We start from the raw sequence: 20,851 nt of genomic DNA, 5'->3' as shown, positions 1-20,851 counted from the left end.
AGTGGGATCAGTGGAGGGAGTAGGATCAGTGGAGGGAGTGGGATCAGTGGAGGGAATGGGATCAATGGAGAGTGTTGGCACATTAGAGGGAGTGTGATCAATGGAAGAAGTTGCCACAATGCAGAGAGTGGGATTAGTGGAGGGAATGGGATCAATGGAAGAAGTTGGCACAATGGAGGGAGTGGGATCAGTGGAGGGAATGGGATCAGTGGAAGAAGTTGGCACAATGGAGGGAGTGGGATCAGTGGAGGGAATGGGATCAATGGAAGAAGTTGGCACAATGGAGGGAGTGGGATCAGTGGAGGGAGTATGTTTAGTGGAAGCAGTGGGTGTAGTGCAAGGAATGGGATCACAGCAGTAGTAGGCATAGTGGAGGGGGTGGGATCAATGGAGGGAGTTGGCACAATGGAGGGAGTGGGATCAATGGAGGGAGTTGGCACAATGGAGGGAGTGGGATCAGTGGAGGGAATGGGATCAATGGAAGACGTTGGCACAATGGAGGGAATGGAATCAGTGGAGGGAGTATGTGTGGTGGAAGGAGTGGGTGTAGTGCAGGGAGTGGGATCACAGGAGTAGTAGGCACAGTGGAGGGAGTGGATATAGTAGAAGGCGTTGGAGCAATGTGTGGGCTAGGTACAGTGAGATCTGGCAGGCAGTGACCACACAGGGTCCAAGTTTGGCAATAGCAATATAATGTATAAAAATTCAGTACAAACAGGCCCAGCAAGGAAGCAACCCGCCCGCAGCCACTTACAACGGTATCAGCGGTGGAGCAGTAGTCTGAAAACCTGGAGATGCTGCCAGTATCTGCCACGAGGAGCGGAATGTGGCCTGGCTGGTTCAAACCCAAAGAAGAGGCTTCCTTGGAGAGGTTGGTATAGTCCCTGCATTTTCCCTTCTCCTCTTCCCTGATTCTTCTTCCTTTCCCTGATTCTAAGTACTGTTTCTGACAAACGGAGGTTCTGTCCCTGTGCTAGGCACTTGCAAAATGTGCACCAAGCCCAGGAGTCAGGGCCTTGAATAGGCTGTGCCCTCACCCAAGATGGCCGCTAAAGTCACATGAGGTGTCAGCATCCAATCAGATAGCTGTCTCCCTGTGACCGAGGAGATTATAGAGGAACCACGTTCCTCACAACTTCCTCCCCCATCTACATTACCGCTATGGTCGAGCGCCACCTACAGTGGAGAACATAGACTGCACCTGCCTACAAATGGAAGATGCATGTTTATTGGAAGGGGTTGGCATAGCAGTGGAAGGAGTGGATGCAGTGGAGGGAGTGGTCACAGTAGAAGGAGTGAATGCAATGAGGAAGGTGGGCCCAGTGGATGAAATGGGATCAGTGGAGGGAGTGTGTGCAGAGAAGGGAATAGGAGCAATGGAGGGAGGGGGTGCAGTGGCGGGAATGGGATCAGTGGAGGGATTGGGCACAGTGGAGGGAAAGAGATGAGTAGAGGGAGTGGGCACAGAGGAGGGAATGGGTACAATGGAGAGAGTGGGAGCAGTGTAGGGAATGGGATCATTGGAGGGATTGGGCACAGTGGAGGGAAAGGGATTAGTGGAGGCATTGGGCACAGAGGAAGGAATGGGTAAAATGGAGGGAGTGGGTACATTGGAAGGAATGGGATCAGTGTAGGGAGTTGGCAGAGCGGAGGGAATGGGATCAGTGTAGGGATTGGGCACAGTGGAGGGAGAAGGAATAGTGGAGGGAGTGGGCACAGAGGAAGGAATGGGTACAATGGAGGGAATGGGCACAGTGGAGAGAATGCGATCAGTGTAGGGAGTAGGCGCAGTGGAGGGAATGGGATCAGTGTAGGGAGTTTGGGCTGTGAAGGGAATGAAATCATTGGAGGTAAAGGGAATAGTGGAGGGAGTGGGCACAGAGGAGGGAATGGGTACAATGAAGGGAGTGGGCGCAGTGGAGGGAATGAGTACAATGGTGGGAATGGGCGCAGAGGAGGGAATGGGTACAATTGAGGGAGTGGGCGCAGTGGAGGGAATGGGTACAATTGAGGGAGTGGGTGCAGTAGAGGGAATGGGTACAATTGAGGGAGTGGGCGCAGTGGAAGGAATGGCACCAGAGTAGGGAGTGGGCACAATGGAAGGAGTGGGCGCAATGGAGGGAATGGGTACAATGGAGGGAGTGGGCACAGAGGAGAGAATGGGTACAATGGAGGGAGTGGGCACAGAGGAGGGAATGGGTACAATGGAGGGAGTGGGCACAGTGGAAGGAATGGCACCAGAGTAGGGATTGGGCAAAGTGGAGGGAGTGGGCGCAATGGAGGGAATGGGTACAATGGAGGGAGTGGGCGCAGTGGAAGGAATGGCACCAGAGTAGGGAGTGGGCACAATGGAAGGAGTGGGCGCAATGGAGGGAATGGGTACAATGGAGGGAGTGGGCACAGAGGAGGGAATGGGTACAATGGAGGGAGTGGGCGCAGTGGAAGGAATGGCACCAGAGTAGGCATTGGGCACAGTGGAGGGAGTGGGCGCAATGGAGGGAATGGGTAGAATGGAGGGAGTGGGCACAGAGGAGGGAATGGGTACAATGGAGGGAGTGGGCACAGAGGAGGGAATGGGTACAATGGAGGGAGTGGGCACAGTGGAAGAATTGGCACCAGAGTAGGGAGTGGGCACAGTGGAGGGAGTCAGTGCAGTGGAGGGAATGGGACCAGAGTAGGGAGTAGGCACAGTGGAGGGAGTGGGTACAATGGAGGGAGGGGGCTCAGTGGAGGGAATGGGTACAATGGAGGGAGGGGGCTCAGTGGAGGGAATGGGTACAATGGAGGGAGCCGGTGCAGGGGATGGAATGGGACCAGAGTAGGGAGTGAGCACAGTGGAGGGAGTGGGCGCAGTGGGGGGAATGGGTACAATGGGAGTTTGCGCTATGAAGGGAATGAGATCATTGGAGGTAAAGGGAATAGTGGAAGGAGTGGGCACAGAGGAGGGAATGGGTACAATGGAGGGAGTGGGTGCAGGGGAGGGAATGGGACCATAGTAGGGAGTGAGCACAGTGGAGGGAGTGGGAGCAGTGGAGGGAATGGGTACAATGGAGGGAGTGGGCACAGAGGAAGGAATGGGTACAATGGAGGGAGTGGGCACAGTGAAAGGAATGGCACCAGAGTAGGGAGTGGGCACAGTGGAGGGAATGGGTACAATGGAGGGAGTGGGAGCAGTGGAGGGAATGGGTACAATGGAGGAAGTGGGTGCAGTGGAGGGAATGGGTACAATGGAGGGAGTGGGTGCAGTGGAGGGAGTGGGTTCAATGGAGGGAGTGGGTGCAGTGGAGGGAATGGGACCAGAGTAGGGAGTGGGCATAGTGGAGAGACAGGGCACATTGGAGGGAGTGTGTGGTGTGGAGGGACTGGACACCCAGTTAGTGAGACTGTCAGGCACGGGGTTTATCGCTCAGCCTGTCCTCCTTTGGCCATGAAATGACAATTGCTGTGTTCGGGGAGCTGAGCAGCTTTGTACACCGAATTTCTTATTTTCTACCCAGTCAGCCATCTTTGCACCTTGATACTGAAAGGCGATTGGCCACTAAGCAGAGAGAATTGACGGCAAAGACCAGCTTTATTATTTCTACGTCCTTCGTATTATTCTGTCCACTTTACAAGATTAAATGATATTAAATAAATCCAAAATGAAGAAAAACTGTTTTTTTTTGGGTTTTGGCACCAAAACTGAAAGGAGGAGAGGAAACATGACAACACAATTGTACGTGGCACCCGCGGTGGCTCTGCAGAGAGGGTCATAGGACACCCAACCGTATAATAAATGGGTTCCCATCCATAGATTTGCAGAGTTCATTTTAGTAAAGAATGTCATCTGATTACAAAAGTCGACAAGCGGCTCCATTATAAAGTACGATAAGAAGGCTGCGCCGGGCCAACCGTAGTCATTTCGCATTGTCCGTGATCCTCATCTTGAAATGTCATTGACATAATATGTGGACTAGATTGCCCTCAGCTGTTAATGGAGTCGTTCTTGTCTATCTTGCAGTACAGGTACATGGACACCACCATGGCTGCCAGCTAAAAGGAAAAAAAAAAACTCATTAGACTCGTATGAGACTTCAACTCCACCAACTCCATCCGTTCATTGAAATATCTGGCCTTTGATTGAATTTTTTTCTTGTTTTATTCTACTTTGGATGGAGCATCAAAGAGTGGCAACCACCATACAGTGTGTATTTGTTAGAGAATTTTGCCTGATTTCCTGTCCCTGTGATACAACAGGAAATGAAAGAAAGTCTCCCTCTGTTCCTATGACAACTTGTGGATATTACCTCAGTTTTTGACCTGCTGATGGTGGTCACCAAGATAGAGCGAGGGTAAATCTCCCCAGTAGGTCAGACAAAAAAGCTAACTGGGGGTGCTCCTCACTTCCTCACTTCAACCAAAACCAGGGGAAGACGTAGGACTTCAGCCAAAACTGATAACATGTGTGACCACTTACTTCCAGGGCAGCAATTCCAGCTGCAACACCTCCCACGACACGTGCATTTGTCTTCAACAAGTCCAGAATCTGCTGGTAACAGCCCTGAGGAGAGAAGATGGAAGGTTAGTCTTGGAAATAGGCCTTTATGAAGAAGCACATAGGGATATAATACATGGTGATCAGGGGTGGACTGACCACTTGGAAACTCGGGCACTGCCCAAGGGCCCAGGGTCAGTAGGGGGCCCCATGAGATGCCCCTGGTCCCTTTTTCATAGGCTTTTTTGAGTTTGGGCAAGGACACAGGGGCCCCATGATCCCCTATTGCCCGGGGGCCCCATGAGTTGCCAATCCGCCCCTGATGGCGACCTGTTCTACCCAAATACCAGGGGCTCAGTAATTCCGTGTACTGGCAGGAAGACCAGAATTGAGGATATAGGAGGTAAAGACCAGAATTTTGGTTGGGTGGAAATGACCCACATGTCCTTAACACCCCCGTGCCTTGTTGATGAGGACAAGGGCCTCTTCCCTACAACCCTGGTCAGTGTTTGAGGGGTCTGCAAATCCCCCAAAAATGTCTCTGGTAAATCCATCACAATGCCTCGCCACCTGTGGACTCGCCAAAGTAAAACCTGACGACCCGCCCCACATGACTAACCTCGATGCTACGCGAAGCTGAATAACAGATCCCCAAGCTGTCATCTGCTATATATAGGAAGCGGTGGGAATAGTGGTGACATCATTGCCCAAATATGGCCACGTGGCAATGATGTAGCCTGCTCCATTCCCTGCCCGTTTGCTTATGTGGCCGGGGACCATGTAAGTACATAGGCCTGGTGGTGTCAGTGGTTGGTAAGGATGCAGCAGGTGCAAGCCCCTTCCTTAGCGGCCATAGGCAGCTGGAAGCTGTCACGTTCCTCCACGATGAAGACCCTCAAACGTACATTCGAACCGAACACTGAGCTTATTCCTAATCAACATTTGCCATAACTCAAAGAATCAGTTTTAAATGGAATGATCCTTTAATGGAGACAAGAAAATGGTGGCAGACCCTACCTTGACATTAGCCATGGTGGCGGTAGACACTGTACAGGTGGTGGTGTTGGTGATGGTGGAATTGCAGCATTGTTGTGGGTAAAATCCATTATTAGTCTTCACATAGTAGGAATTGGTGAAGTCCGTGTAGTTGTCGAGGCCGCAGCACTTCAGCTGGAAAGGAAAATGGAGAATGAGACGGTGTGACCGGTACAGAGACAGGCAACATTCGCCACACAAGGGGTCACTTGTGCCTCCTACCTTTGTCATTGTGATGTTCCAGGTCTTGGTGACATCTTGGTTCTTCCCATAGTCGTCCTGCAGAACTGGAGTCAGGACGGACCTCAGGAAACTTTGTGCCTGGAGAAGAAGAGGCCAGTCTGTAAGAAGTCAGTCAATCAAGAGGCTAAAATCACCCGAATTGTCCTCTCTAAATTCTGACAATTTCCTCTAGTTCTCCTGAACCACAATTTTATGTTTTAAAATAAGAAAATGTGAGATGAGAATCTGGTCAGACAAGTGAGATGCGTTTACTAAATACAGACATCCCCCAATTCCTGGTGGGAGGTGTCTGGAAGGTCCTTACCACAGAGGAATAGACCAAAGCCACCACGGCGCCGGCAATCTCTGCGATGAAGATGATCAGGACGATGGAGAAGAACTACAAGAAATAGAAGTCCGTCAGGCTCAGGTGATAACATTAAGTAAGACATTATGTGAGACACAACATGCTCCATCTTTGTGGGTGAGGATTGTCAACAGGGCCGGGACAAAGGGTAGGCAGAAGTGGCGGCTGCCCTGGGCTCAGTGGGGATTTAAGGGCTTGTGGTAGATGGGGTGTTTTGGAGGGGGGGGATTCGTACCAGAAGGGTGGATTTGTGTTAGGAATTGGGGAATTTGTGGTTGTAGGGATGATTGGGGAGGGTAAATTTGGGGAAGTAGGATTCGCAGTAGGATAGGGGATTTGGGGGTTATGTGTGCTGGGAGAGGGGGATTTGGGGAGGGAGAGGTTTGGAGCTGGGAGGGGAATTTGTACTGGAAGAAGGGGATACAAAACACTCCGCTCTGGGCACTAGATGACCCTGTCCCATCACTGATTGTTACCACCCCAGTCCTATTTAGATCTCTCTTCTATAGATTTCCTGAAGAAAGTAGAACAAAATCCAGTACAAAAACCACCCTATGGGTCTACCACATAGAATATTCTCAGGTCAGGCATCTGCCTACATGGTCAGTTCACAGGAGACTTCATGCCCGTGTAGTGGCCCTGCTATAAGCCTCTACTTTAAATTTGGTATTGCCGGGTTGTCTGCAGCCTTGACTGATTTCCATAGTTTGCCATCACTATCTCACCCTAAGCGTGGCCTGCCTATTGATTCCCCCAGCTGCCAGTGGGTGTCACTAATACTGGAACGTTCATAGCCTTCTGTGGTCAACCACTAGGAGTTCTGTTGACAGTGATGTATGCTGGGGAAAGGCCTGCAGCCTTGACTGTTTTCCATAGTTTGCCATCACTATCTCACCCTAAGCGTGGTCTGCCTATTGATTCCCCCAGCTGCCAGTGGATGTCATTGATACTGGAACGTTCATAGCCTTCTCTGGTCAACCACTAGGAGTTCTGTTGACAGTGATGCATGCTGGGGAAAGGTATAAACCTTGATGGACTCTCAGCTAGCTCTCTTCCCTATGGGGCTCTGCCCTGTGGGGGACGAGGGGGGGGGGGGGTCCTCTGCCTCTTGCCTTCCAGGTTCTGATGCCTGGAGAGGATAACTGCAAGGAGAAAGGCTTGAGTCCTTAGGCCTGAAGTCTACCCTGGCCCTCTTGGAAGGTGACTCCAGTAGGATGGGGGCAGAGGGATAGCTGACAGTTAGGAGCATCCTGCAGAGGCAACTTTGTTGTCATGAGAGCCCTTTAGGACTGGGCCTTCCAGCACACATAAAACACAAGACAGAGCACTCATAGTCATTCAGTGGTACATATAACCCCAGCACTTCACTAAAGGAGCCGCATGACAACCATAAACTGCCTGATGGTGCAGTGTGGCTCAAGAGACAATTGGACATGTAGGTCGAAAAAGGACATTGGAAGCTGTTATCACACATTAAGGATTTCCAGCATTTTGCAAAATGTCAGAGAGTTCTCTCACACGAATCACTACAGTCTGTTGGGCCAGTCACATAAAAAACCCCAGCTGGTCTGAGTGCTACAGACTGGGTAGACATCTCACTTCCTGGAATCTGACCATTTAAGCCTACATGGCCAATGTCCAGATACCCTCATTACTGAGAAACCTTCATACATCCAGACCTTTATAATAGATATTTACTTGTTATTGCCTGTTATGCACCAGATTATCCCTTTGATGTGTACCTGTATTGCAAGAACCTCCCAAACACCTCATGTAACCCCCCACAAAGAAATTCTTTATGCTATAAAATAATTAAGTGAAGTTTCTTCATTGAAGATTTATTACATATAGAAATATGAAGTTCCATACTCAGCAATGTCATCCACTCTATGAAAAATGTAGACACTGCCCTGCCCGCCTAAACCATCCTGCCCATCACAACCACATCACCCACCAACCATCCCATCCACCACACAAAAAAACCCACCACACACACCAACCATTCCGTCCATTACAACCACCCCGCCCACTGCAATCACATTTCCCATTACCACTTCCTCAATCACAACCACCCTGCCCACCAAAAACAACCTCACCCACCAACCATCCCATCCCTCACAACCACCCCACCCACCAAACATTCAGCCTAGTACAACCACCTTGCTCATTAACCATTTCCCCCATCACAACCATTCTGTCCATAAACCACCTTACTTCCTATATCCACCAACCACCCCACACACCACTTCCCCCATCACAATCACCCTGCCCACCAGAAACAACCTCACCCACTGCAACTACCTTTCCCATTACCACTTCCTCAATCGCAACCACCCTGCCCACCAAAAACAACCTCACCCACCAACCATCCCATCCCTCAACACCACCCCACCCACCAAACATCCAACTTACTACAACCACCTTGCTCATTAACCATTTCTCCCACCACAACCACTGTGCCCATAAACCACCTTGCCTCCCACATCCACCAACCACCCCATACACCAATTCCCCCATCACAACCACCCTGCCCACCAAAAACAACCTCACCCACCAACCATCCCATCCCTCACAACCACCCCACCCACCAAACACCCCACCTACTACAACCACCTTGCTCATTAACCATTTCCCCCATCACAACCACTCTGTCCATAAACCACCTTACCTCCCAAAACCACCCTGCCCACCAAAAAAAACCTCACCCACCAACCATCCTATCCCATCCTTCACAACCACCTCACCCACAAACCACTCAACCTACTACAACCACCTTGCTCATTAACCATTTCCCCCACCACAAACACTTTGTCCATAAACCACCTTACTTCCTATATCCACCAACCACCCCACACACCACTTCCCCCATCACAACCACTCTATCCATAAACCACCTTGCCTCCCACATCCACCAGCCACCCCACACACCACTTCCCCCATCAGAACCACCCTGCCCACCAAAAACAACCTCATCCACCAACCATCCCATCCCTCACAACCATCCCACCCACCAAACACTCCACCTTCTACAACCAACTTGCTCATTAACCATTTCCCCCACCACAACCACCCTACCCATCAACCACCACGCACACCACAACCACCCTGCCCCATCTCACCAAGATCAGCAGGCACTTGCTCTCTTTCTGGGCTCCGCAGCAGCCGAGGAATCCCAGGATGACCAGCAACGCTCCAATGGCGATCAGAAAATATCCAACATTGACAAACTGGGAGGCAATACTATCCGCTCCAGTTCCCAGTGTTCCAAATATCTTCAAGAAAGATCCGCTGTCCACGCTGACCCAGATCCCCACTCCGAGCAGAGTTCCTCCAGCCAGCTAAAAAAAAAGAGATAAAAAGTCAGCCTATGAAGCCTGTGGTGGGGAGTGGAAGATCAACTTGGGTACAGCAGAAAACCACTTTTTTTTCTGATAACTCAACTTCCAGGAAATTTCCGGGACAGCAGACAGGAGAGAGGCTCCTCCCACCTTCTGTGCTGTCCTGGAAGACTCCTGGGGAAAAACATGATGATATTTCATTGTTGTCGTTAGAACAGCCAGGACACCTTGATGATTCCACCCTGAAATGGTCACCCCGTATTTTGCAACTGTTCTCCGATATTAAAGACAGGCCGCAGTCAGAGAACACGGTCTATCAGGGGCGGACTGACCATTTGGAAACTCGGACACTGCCCGAGGGCCCGGGGTCAGTAGGGGGCCCCATGAGATGCCCCTGGTACCTGTTTCATAGGCTTTTTTGAGTTTGGGCAAGGACACAGGGGCCCCATGATCCCCTATTGCCCGGGGGCCCCATGAGTTGTCAGTCCGCCCCTGCCGTCTATAGATATAAATAGAGGAGTCATCTCAGGATGGCACCAAGGATAGCAAAACCCGGGGCAGATGAGCTCCACTTCCTCCAGGCACAATGGAAGGCCTGTACATTGTACAGTTATCTGCTCTATGGAAATGTACCGATTACAGGAACAAGGAAACAATGGAACACAAGTCTCTTCTAAAAGAGACTCAAACCAGCCGAACAACTCTTACTGTGTAATAGCCGGAGGGCTTATGATTGTGGGTGGAGCAGGTCCTGAACTCCTATGAAACCATAATATGGAAATGATTTGTCTTTGGATGTAAAGGCACATGTCAGGACGCACATCTCTGCATAATCCTCTTCCTCATCCTCTACGCCTCTCACTGAGAATTTAGTTCTACTTTATTAATCCCGAGCAACAAAGGAGGTACAAGACGGAGGCCACAGCCCATTGGCTGCCACTTAATCTGAGGAATATCTGTCCACATGTATTACAGAGCTCCATCTGTCTATTGAGGAACCCTAAGAGAGTGTATGGTACCTCCACATAGAGGGGGCCTGAGGGCCACACATGACAGAGAATATTGTACCTCCATGTAGAGGGGGACTAAGGGCCACACAAGGCAGAGAATATTGTACCTCCATGTACATTGGGACTGAGGGCCACACAAGGCAGAGAATATTGTACCTCCATGTAGAGGGGGACTGAGGAACACACATGACAGAGAATATTGTACCTCCATATAGACGGGGACTAAGGGCCACACATGGCAGAGAATATTGTACCTCCATGTAGCGGGGGACTAAGGGCCACACAAGGCAGAGAATTTTGTACCTCCATGTAGAGGGGACTGAGGAACACACATGACAGAGAATATTGTACCTCCATATAGACGGGGACTAAGGGCCACACAAAGCAGAGAACATTGTACCTCCATGTAGAGGGGAACTGAGGACCACACATGGCAGAGAACATTGTACCTCCATTTAGAGGGGGACTAAGGGCCACACATGGCAGAGAATATTGTACCTCCATGTAGAGGGGGACTAAGGGCCACACATGACAGAGAATATTGTACCTCCATATAGACGGGGACTAAGGGCCACACAAGGCAGAGAACATTGTACCTCCATGTAGAGGGTACTGAGGGCCACACATGGCAGAGAATATTGTACCTCCATGTAGATGGGGACTGAGGGCCACACATGTTAGAGAATATTATACCTCCATGTTGAGGGGGACTGAGGACCACATATGGCAGAGAATATTATACCTCCATGTACATAGGGACTTAGGTCCACACATGACAGAGAATATTGTGCCTCCACGTAGATGGGGACTGAGGGCCAAACATGGCAGAGAATATTGTACCTCCATGTATAGGGGAACTGAGGGCCACATATGATAGAGAATATTGTACCTCCATGTAGATGGGGACTGAGGGCCACACATGTTAGAGAATATTATACCTCCATGTTGAGGGGGACTGAGGGCCACACATGGCAGAGAATATTGTACCTCCATGTAGAGGGGGCTGAGGGCCACACATGGCACAGAATATTGTACCTCCAGGCAGAGGGGGTTGAGGGCTACACATGGCAGAGAATATTGTACCTCCATGTAGAGGGGGAACTGAGGGCCACATATGATAGTGAATATTGTACCTCCATGTAGATGGGGACTGAGGACCACACATGACAGAGAATATTGTACCGCCATGTAGAGGGGACTGAGGGCCACACATGGAAGAGCATATTGTACCTCCATGTAGAGGGGGACTTAGGGCCACACATGGCAGAGAACATGGTACCTCTATGTAGACGGGGCCTGAGGGCCACACATGACAGGGAACATTGTGCCTCCATGTAGATGGGACTGAGAGCCACACATGGCAGAGAATATTGTACCTCCATGTACATTGGGACTGAGGGCCACACATGGCAAAAAATATTATATCTCCATTTCCATGGGATCCTAGGGCCACACATGACGGAGAATATTGTACCTCCATGTAGAGGGGAGCTGAGGGCCACAAAAGTCAGAGATTATTGTACCTTCATGTAGACAAGGTCTGAGGGTCACACATTGCAGAGAATATTGTACCTCCATGTAGACAGGGTCTGAGGACCACACATGGCAGAGAATACAGAACCTTCATGTAGACAAGGTCTGAGGGCCACACATGGCAGAGAATATTGTACCTCCATGTAGACAGGGTCTGAGGGCCACACATGGCAGAGAATATTGTACCTCCATGTAGACAGGGTCTGAGGGCCACACATGGCAGAGAATACTGTACCTCCATGTGGAGAGGGGAGACAGGGCAGAGTGTACTTCCACATGGAATAGATCGAGGGGCACTCATATCACAGTGTATATACCTAAACAAAGAGAGGACCAAGTGGAACACAGGGCAGTGCATTGTACCTCCATGTAAAGGGGACCAAGGGGCACTCATGATACAGTGTATTGTACCTCCATGTAAAGAGGACCAAGGGGCACTCATGATACAATGCATTGTACCTCCATGTAAAGGGGACCAAGGGGCACTCATGATACAGTGCATTGTACCTCCATGTAAAGGGGACCAAGGGGCACTAGTGATATAGTGTGTTGTTCCTCAATGTAGAAAGGGACAAAGAGCCAAACATGGTAGATTGTATTGTACATTCACAAAGAGAGGACCAAGGGGCACCTATGAATTGGAGTATTATATCAAGCTAGCCTTTGGGGGACATGTGAGGAAACATGAGTATCCATTGTTGAAGGTCACCCAGTCACCTGGATTTTCATCTCATACCATACTGCATTCTGTACTTTTAATAGGTTTTTCCACCTGAAGACCCCTGAACACGATGTGTACTGTATACAGACCACTTCTAACCTACAGCTGGGATTGACCAATCAGAACCTGGCAATATATACTGCAATTTCTGAGCACTGTGAGGGAGCTGATGGTCTAACAGAGAGACGCTGAGACCCTCCGCTGGCCACCCAACCTCCAGAACCCCCAGGAGTATCTCACAAACTAAACAGGCCAATGGCTACAAGATGAGGTGAGATGAGGTCATCTGGTTTACAACCAGCCCCATAATAGAGGAACCGACAGACCCAACTAGAAACAGACACAAAGACTGTATACTCACAAAGATGGCCAGGTTGAACAAGTACATCAAAACCTTGATACAAGTGAAGCAGCTCATGGTTGTGTCTGGAAAGAGAAGGACAGAGACAGTTACAAAAGTCACCTCCTACGATTAGACATCTTTAGACTTAATTCACAAGGATAAGGGCCTTTATCTTCAGCCAGCTGACTGTAATTTTCATATCTCATCTCACTGAAAATAACTCACTTTGTAGAAAATCAGACGTTGGATAAACGTATCTATCTATCATTACAAGCTATTTCAAGTTACATAATCAGTCTGGCTGAAAAAAGACAAAAGTCCATCCAGTTCAACCATAGAAAAAAAAAAAAAAGTTATAATCCTACACCCACAGTTGATCCAGAGGAAGGCAAAAAGAAACCCAGCAAAGCACGATCCAATTTGCTCCTGCAGGGAAAAAAATTCCTTCCTGATCCCCCGAGAGGCAATCGGATATTCCCTGGATCAACTTTCCCTATAAATGTTATATCCAGTTATATTCTGTGTATCCAAGAAAGAATCCAGGACTTTCCTACAGCAATCCACTGAGCTGGCCACAACCAACTCTGGAGGGAGTCTATTCCACACTCTCACAGCTCTTACTGTGAAGAAACCTTTCCGTGAAAGTGAATTACAAAAAAATGAAAGTGCATCGGTCTTGCATTACGGCAACTTGGAGGCATCCTCTGCTTTCTTATTATACAGAACTGCCCAAAGAACCAAATGCAAGTTGAATGCAAAGTATTCCCTTCAATAGGAGTTTCATTTTTAGAGATATACCAACATATGCAGGCCAGGGGTGGACTGACAACTCATGGGGCCCCCGGGCAATAGGGGATCATGGGGCCCCTGTGTCCTTGACAAACTCAAAAAAGTCTATGAAAAAGGTACCAGGAGCATCTTATGGAGCCCCCTACTGACCCCGGGCCCTCGGGCAGTGCCCGAGTTTCCAAATGGTCAGTCCGCCCCTGATGCAGGCCATAGATGGGTCGAAAAACGACCATTTTTTAAAAAAAAAAAGAAAAATCGGTCGTTCAATCAGCCGACGTTACCACCAACGGTAAAAAAATTGGACGATTTTCGTCCCGTCTACGGCCGGCATTTTTACTTCTGTCCCTTGCAGAGAGCTCCACTATTATATTTTACATGAATAAAGTCTTGCGGTTGCAACAATTTCGGATACAGATGTTTTTATTTGGATACAAATAGATACATTGTTGCAACCGCAAGACTTTTCATATAAAATATAATAGCGGACTGGAATTTTTTTTCTCCTTCTTCTTCTTCTTCTTCTTCTTTTTCTTCTTCTTCTTCTTTTACTTCTTCTTCCTTTTCTCTTCTGCTTTTTCTTCTGCTTTTTCTTCTTCTTGCAGGTCACGGCTCATGCGCAGATTTTTTTTGCCCATCATTGTCGGGAAAATCGGCTGATCGTCAAAATCGGCTGCAAATTTTCCAACTTTACCGATAAAAAAAATGCCAAAACCCCGAAAAATGGCCGACCAATTAACCCACTAACAGTGCGAAAATCGGCCGATTTTCGACCTGTCTATGTCCTGCAATAGGCCCTTCCAACTTCTAAAGGAATGCAGACACAGCAGCTTTTCTCATTACAATGCTGAAATTGCTCAGGTGGTGGTGATGAAGGGTTGACCCTCCTACAAGGACCAGACAACAAATAGGGGGTGCCACTCAAGGTTCCGGCCGGGTCCTCTCCTGTAGTATACTGCTGAGAGTGCTGGGAAGGTCACAGCTCAACCCAGCTCCAATGATACCAGATAAAAAAAGGTCCTATGCCGAGCCGAGCCTCCAATGCATTTCACTTTGCCCGGGTCACAGTAAAATGAGTTGGGGGTCATGGCTTGGCTGGAGCACGGGCTGAGGCTTTCATTTTCCATTACCACAGGGTCTTGCAGTGATGCGCGGCTCATAGGACCTTTTTTGGCTCCTCCCACAAGAACATCGTGCAGCAAGAAGCATTTTCTTAAAAACTGAGAAAGGTCTTCAAATAAAGTTCACTGAAATTCTTAAAGGCCAACTTCAGAATAGAAAAAAACCCTTTGCCGCGCCCCCCCCCCCCCCCACCCTCCAGGAAGGGTTAAACCATTGTTTTCTCTAGGATGCAGAGGAAAAGGCTGGTTTCGTTACCCTCAGGGGCGGACTGACCATTTGGAAATCGGGAACTGCCCGAGGGCCCGAGGTCAGTAGGGGGCCCCATGAGATGCCCCTGGTACCTTTTTAATAGGCTTTTTTGACTTTTGGGCAAGGACACAGGGGCCCCATGATCCCCTATTGCCTGGGGGCCCCATGAGTTGTCCTCTGGTTACCCTATTTTTAAACAATATATAAATCCTTTTTACTTGAGGACCCCAGTTAGTAGACGGATTCAGTTTTGATATATATTAATGAAGTCGGTGAGGTCGGGTGTGAAACATCCTGATGTGTTCTGGATTTTCAAGGACATTTATCATCCAGGTACAGGGTGCGTCACGGAGATAAGAGTCACTTTTCTTCACCATTTTTGACCTTCCTCAGGGTGGAGAAAGCTGGACACACATCAGCCCCTGTTTAATAATTAATCTTTCAGCTACAGACCACTTGCTCTTGACAAAAATATTTGGTGTTGCCTACATACACCGAAGGGTTGCTCTGGGGGAAATAAAGCTAAATTTTCCTGACCAAGAAGTGAGATCCTCCAAATGAGGAAGGAGAATAATATGACCGGCAGCAGATGAGTCACAACAACTGGCAAACAGGACACAGGTGCTCAAAAATATATAAACCCAATTGGTGGATTATATGGAAAATACCCCAAAATATCCCAACTGATCCAGAGGGAGGAAAAAAATCCTCGTAGTGTTGGCCAAAAATCCTTCCTTACTCCATTGAACCTCAAAATCACATTTCTTTAGATGTTCTGCCTGGAAGAAGTATTATAGGAATGTATGCAGCCCTATCCAGCTCTTGTGGAACTTCTCACTGTCCTAAAAGAAATCTTCTGAAAACTCTTTTAGTAAGGAATTCTTCCAACAGTTCCGTAGTAGAGAGCTCTCTTGTCAGCTGTGAAAGTATGGAACCCTTCCAACAGCTCTCAAAATACGAAACCCTTCCCACATTTCTCACAGAAAGGAACCCTTCCCAAAGCTGTCAATTAAGAACCCTTCTCCCAGCTCTCAAAGTAAGGAGCCCTTCCAACAGTTCTCAAATTATGGAACCCTTCCCACAGCTTCCACAGTAAGGAGCCCTTCCAACAGTTCTCAAATTACGGAACCCTTCCCACAGCTTCCACAGTAAGGAACCCTTCCAACAGCTCGTACAGTATGTAGCCTATCCCACAACTCTCACAGTAAGGAACCCATTACACAGCACTTACAGTAAGGATCCTTTCCTGCAGCTCCTACAGTAAAGAACCCTTCCTGCAGCTCTAACAATTATCATCTCTTCCAAAAGTTCTCACAGTTAGGAACCCTTCCCAGAATTAAAAAAGTAAAAGGATTCTTCCCACAGCTCTCAACATAAGAAACCTTTCACACAGCTGTTACCAGGGGCGGACTGACCATTTGGAAACTCGGGCAGTGCCCGAGGGCCCGGGGTCAGTAGGGGGCCCCATGAGATGCCCCTGGTACCTATTTCATAATCTTTTTTGAGTTTGGGAAAGGACACAGGGGCCCCATGATCCCCCATTGCCCGGGGGCCCCATGAGTTGTCAGTCCGCCCCTGGCTGTTACCGTACGTAACCTATTCCAAAGCTTTCACAATAAGGGTCCCTTCCCAAAACTATCGCTGCAAGGAACCCTCCCTACAGCTCACACAGTACACATTTTTTCTTACGGCTCTCACAGTAAAGAATCTTTTCCACAAATCTCAAAGCAATATACCTTTCACAAAATTCTCACAGTAATGAACCCTTCCCAATGTTATCACAATAATGAACCCTTCAAGTGGCTCTCACAGTAAGGAACCCTTCCCACAGCTCTCACAGTAAGGATCCTTACCCAAAGCTCTCACAGTAAGGAATTTTTTTCACAGCTCTAACAGAAAGGATCCCTTCCTAAAGCTCTTACAGAAAGGAACTCTCCCAAAAACTCTCACAGCAAGGAACCCTTTGCACAGTAATCAATCACAGTATGGAACCTTTCCACACTTCTCATAGTACAGAACACTTCTCACAGCTATCAAAGTAATACGCCCATTTAACAACTCTCACAGTAAGAAGTACTTCCAACAGCCCTTCCCTCAACTTTTACATAAAAGAACCCTTCGCACAGCACTAGTAGAAAGGAACCTTACCCTCAGCTCTCACAGTAAAGAACACTTCTCAGAGCTCTCACAGTAAGGAGTCCTTCTCACAACTCTCTCAGCAAGGAACCCTTCTCACAACTCTCACAGTAAAGAATCCTTCCCACAGCTCTTAAGGCAAGAACCCCTTCCCACAGTTCTCACAGTAAGGAACCCTTCACACACAATTGACAGTAAGGAACCTGTCTCACATCTCTCACAGTAAAGAATTCTTACCACAGCTCTAACAGTAAGCAACCCTTCCAACAGCTCTCACAGTAAGGAACCATTCCGACAACTTTCAAAGTAAAGAGTCCTTCATACAGCTCTCAAGGTAAGTGTGAAACACTTCCCATGGATTTCATTTTAATTACCTCTTCCCAAAGCTGTGACAGTAAGGAATCCTTTCAACAGCTTTCAAAGAAAGGAACCCACCCAGCAGCTCTCACAGTAAACAACCCTTCTCACAGCTATCACAGTAAAGAATCCTTGCCACAGATCTCAAAGCAAGAAATCCTTCATACAACTGTCACAGTAAGGAACTCTTCTCACAACTTTCACAGTAAGAAACCCTTCCAACAGCTGTACATGGGGAATGGGCTAATACTGTACACGGGGGATGGGAATCGTATGAGTCGGGGGAAGGAATGTACAAGTCATATTATTAGGTGATAGGAGTCTTCTTCCTCCACCATGTTAACATTCATTGGGTTGGAGAGAGACGGTCCCAACAAACATGTACAATGCCAGCTACATACACCGGAGGGTGGTCCTGGGGAGAGGAATGTCCGTCACACCGATCAGCCATACATTATGACCACCCACCATAACCTACTGAGTCATGGACTCCACTAGACCTCTGAAGGTACGTTGTGGTGGCACCCAGCCTTCAGCAGCAGATCCTTCAAGTCCTGTAAATTGGGAGGTGAGGCTTCCATGGATGGGACTTTCCAGCACGGCCCCCAGATGTTCCATTGGATTGAGATCTGGAGAATTTGGAGGCCAAGTGCCAGAGCGAACTATCCTGCTGAAAGAGGCCACCACCATCAGGGAATACCATTTCCATGAAGGGATGGACTTGGTCACCTGCAATGTTCAGGTAGGTGGTACTTGCCAAGTGACATCCACATGAATGGCTGGAGCCAAGGTTTCCCAGCAGAACATCGCCCAAAGCATCACTCGGCCTCCACCGGCTTGTCTTCTTCCCATATTGCACCCTGGTGCCATCTCTTCCCCAGGTAAGTGACGCGCACCCACCCGGCCAATCACATGATGTAAAATGGGATTCATCAGACCAGGCCACCTTCTTCCATGGTTCCGTGGTCCAGTTCTGATGCTCACGTCCCCATTGTAGGCACTTGTCTGTGGACATGGGTCAGCATGGGGCCCCCTGACCGGTCTGCAGCTACACAGCCCCATACACAACAAACTGTCATGAACACTTCAGGGACCACATGTTCACTTGCTGCCTAATATATCCCACCCACCTTCAGATGCCATAGTAACCGGATAATCGATGTTATTCCCTGAACCTGTCAGTGGTCATAAAGTTATGGCAGATCGGTGTAAATGGTCTGGGGAGTAGTAGATGCCGGGAAGTGTCTCCCAGCAGGCGGGGAGGGAAAGGGTTGGATGGACTCCTCCGGATCTGGGATTGTACAATGATGACAAATCTCCATCACTAGAGAGGAGCCTCCAGATTATTCATGGCTCCACCAACCTCCATAGAGGGGACAGGAATGGGGATCAGACATGACAGGATATCCCGAATGACTGACCTGTTCTGTGGCTGTGCAGAGATCTGTGATATCCAGACTGTGCAGGTGTGTGACTATCCCAGGTACACACACCTTATAACAGGTGAGACTGGAGCCCCGTCCATCCCCCACACGGTGCCTATTCTATTCATAGGGACCGTCTTATCTGTGACGTGAGGAGCGTATCAAATCCTGGGCATACTGTGTGGTGATAGGGAGCCGAGCCCGGCCTTCCGTCTTCTGCTCCCTATTCACTACTGGTCATTCACTGCCCCTCATCGCTCCCCATTTCCTGCCCCTCATCGCTCCCCATTTCCTGCCCCTCATCGCTCCCCATTTACTGCCCCTCATCGCTCCCTATTCACTACTGGTCATCTTTACTTATTCACTGCCCCTCATCGCTCCTACTAAACTGCCCCTCATCACTCCCACTAAACTGCCCCTCATCGCTCCCCATTTCCTGCCCCTCATTGCTCCACATTCACTGCCCCTCATAGCTCCCCATTTCCTGCCCCTCATTGCTCCCCATTTCCTGCCCCTCATCGCTCCCTATTCACTGCCCCTCATCGCTCCCCATTCACTGCCCCTCATCGCTCCCACTAAACTGCCCCCCATCGCTCCCCATTTCCTGCCCCTCATCACTCCCCAATTACTACCCCTCATCGCTCCCTATTCACTACTGGTCATCTCTACCTATTCACTGCCCCTCATCGCTCCCACTAAACTGCCCCTCATCGCTCCCCATTTCCTGCTTCTCATTCCTCCCCATTTACTGCCCCTCATCGCTCCCCATTTACTGCCCCTCATCGCTCCCTATTCACTGCCCCTCATCGCTCCCTATTCACTACTGGTCATCTCTAGCAATTCACTGCCCCTCATTCCTCCCTATTTACTGCCCCTCATTGCTCCCCACTTATTGCCCCTCATCACTCCCCATTTACTGCCCCTCATCGCTCCCTATTCACTACTGGTAATTTCTACCTATTCACTGCCCCTCATCCCTCCCTATTCACTGCCCCTCATCACTTCCCATTTACTGCCCCTCATCGCTCCCTATTCACTACTGGTCATCTCTAGCTATTCACTGCCCCTCATTCCTCTCTATTCACTGGCCTTCATCACTCCCCATTTCCTGCCCCTCATCGCTCCCCAATTACTGCCCCTCATCCCTCATCACTCCCCATTTCCTGCCGCTCAGTGCTCCCCATTTACTGCCTCTCATCGCTCTCCATTTCCTGCCCCTCATCGCTCCCCATTTACTGCCCCTCATCGCTCCCTATTCACTACTGGTCATCTCTACCTATTCACTGCCCCTCATTCCTCTCTATTTACTGCCTCTCATTGCTCCCCATTTACTGCCCCTCATCGCTCCCTATTCATTGCCCCTCATTCCTCCCCATTTACTGCCTCTCATTGCTCCCCATTTACTGCCCCTCATCGCTCCCTATTCACTGCCCCTCATTCCTCCCCATTTGCTGCTTCTCATTGCTCCCCATTTACTGCCCCTCATCGCTCCCTATTCACTGCCCCTCATTGCTCCCTATTCACTACTGGTCATCTCTTGCTTTTCACTGTCCCCATTTACTGCCCCTCATTGCTCCCCATTTACTGCCCCTCATTGCTCCCCATTTACTGCCCCTCATTGCTCCCTATTCACTGCCAGACATCACTCCTTATTCACTGACCCTCATTCTTCCCTTTTCTCTGCTCATCATCACTCCCTATTCACTGCCCGTTATCACTCCCTATTCACTGCCC

The 20,851-nt window shown here is 49.1% G+C and overlaps 1 protein-coding gene across 1 annotated transcript; it reads right to left on the bottom strand.

The window, feature by feature from the left end:
* Positions 1-3,552: 3,552 nt before the first annotated feature.
* Positions 3,553-19,206, bottom strand: LOC149433168 (tetraspanin-1-like). The gene is made up of 8 exons (XM_089664569.1): positions 19,115-19,206; positions 13,062-13,126; positions 9,218-9,436; positions 6,057-6,131; positions 5,732-5,830; positions 5,492-5,644; positions 4,457-4,540; positions 3,553-4,032 (listed from the first exon to the last, which is right to left on the bottom strand). Exons 2-8 carry the CDS (start codon positions 13,116-13,118, stop codon positions 3,964-3,966), a joined length of 756 nt encoding a protein of 251 aa, XP_089520695.1. The 5' UTR covers positions 13,119-13,126; positions 19,115-19,206; the 3' UTR covers positions 3,553-3,963.
* Positions 19,207-20,851: the final 1,645 nt, after the last annotated feature.

Source organism: Staurois parvus, unplaced genomic scaffold (assembly GCF_062004578.1).
Source record: "Staurois parvus isolate SC_StPar_1 unplaced genomic scaffold, SC_StPar_1.0 ptg001948l, whole genome shotgun sequence".
Lineage (NCBI taxonomy): Eukaryota > Metazoa > Chordata > Amphibia > Anura > Ranidae > Staurois > Staurois parvus.
The sequence above is the reverse complement of the archived record's forward strand: the minus strand, read 5'-3'. Positions and strand labels throughout refer to the sequence as shown.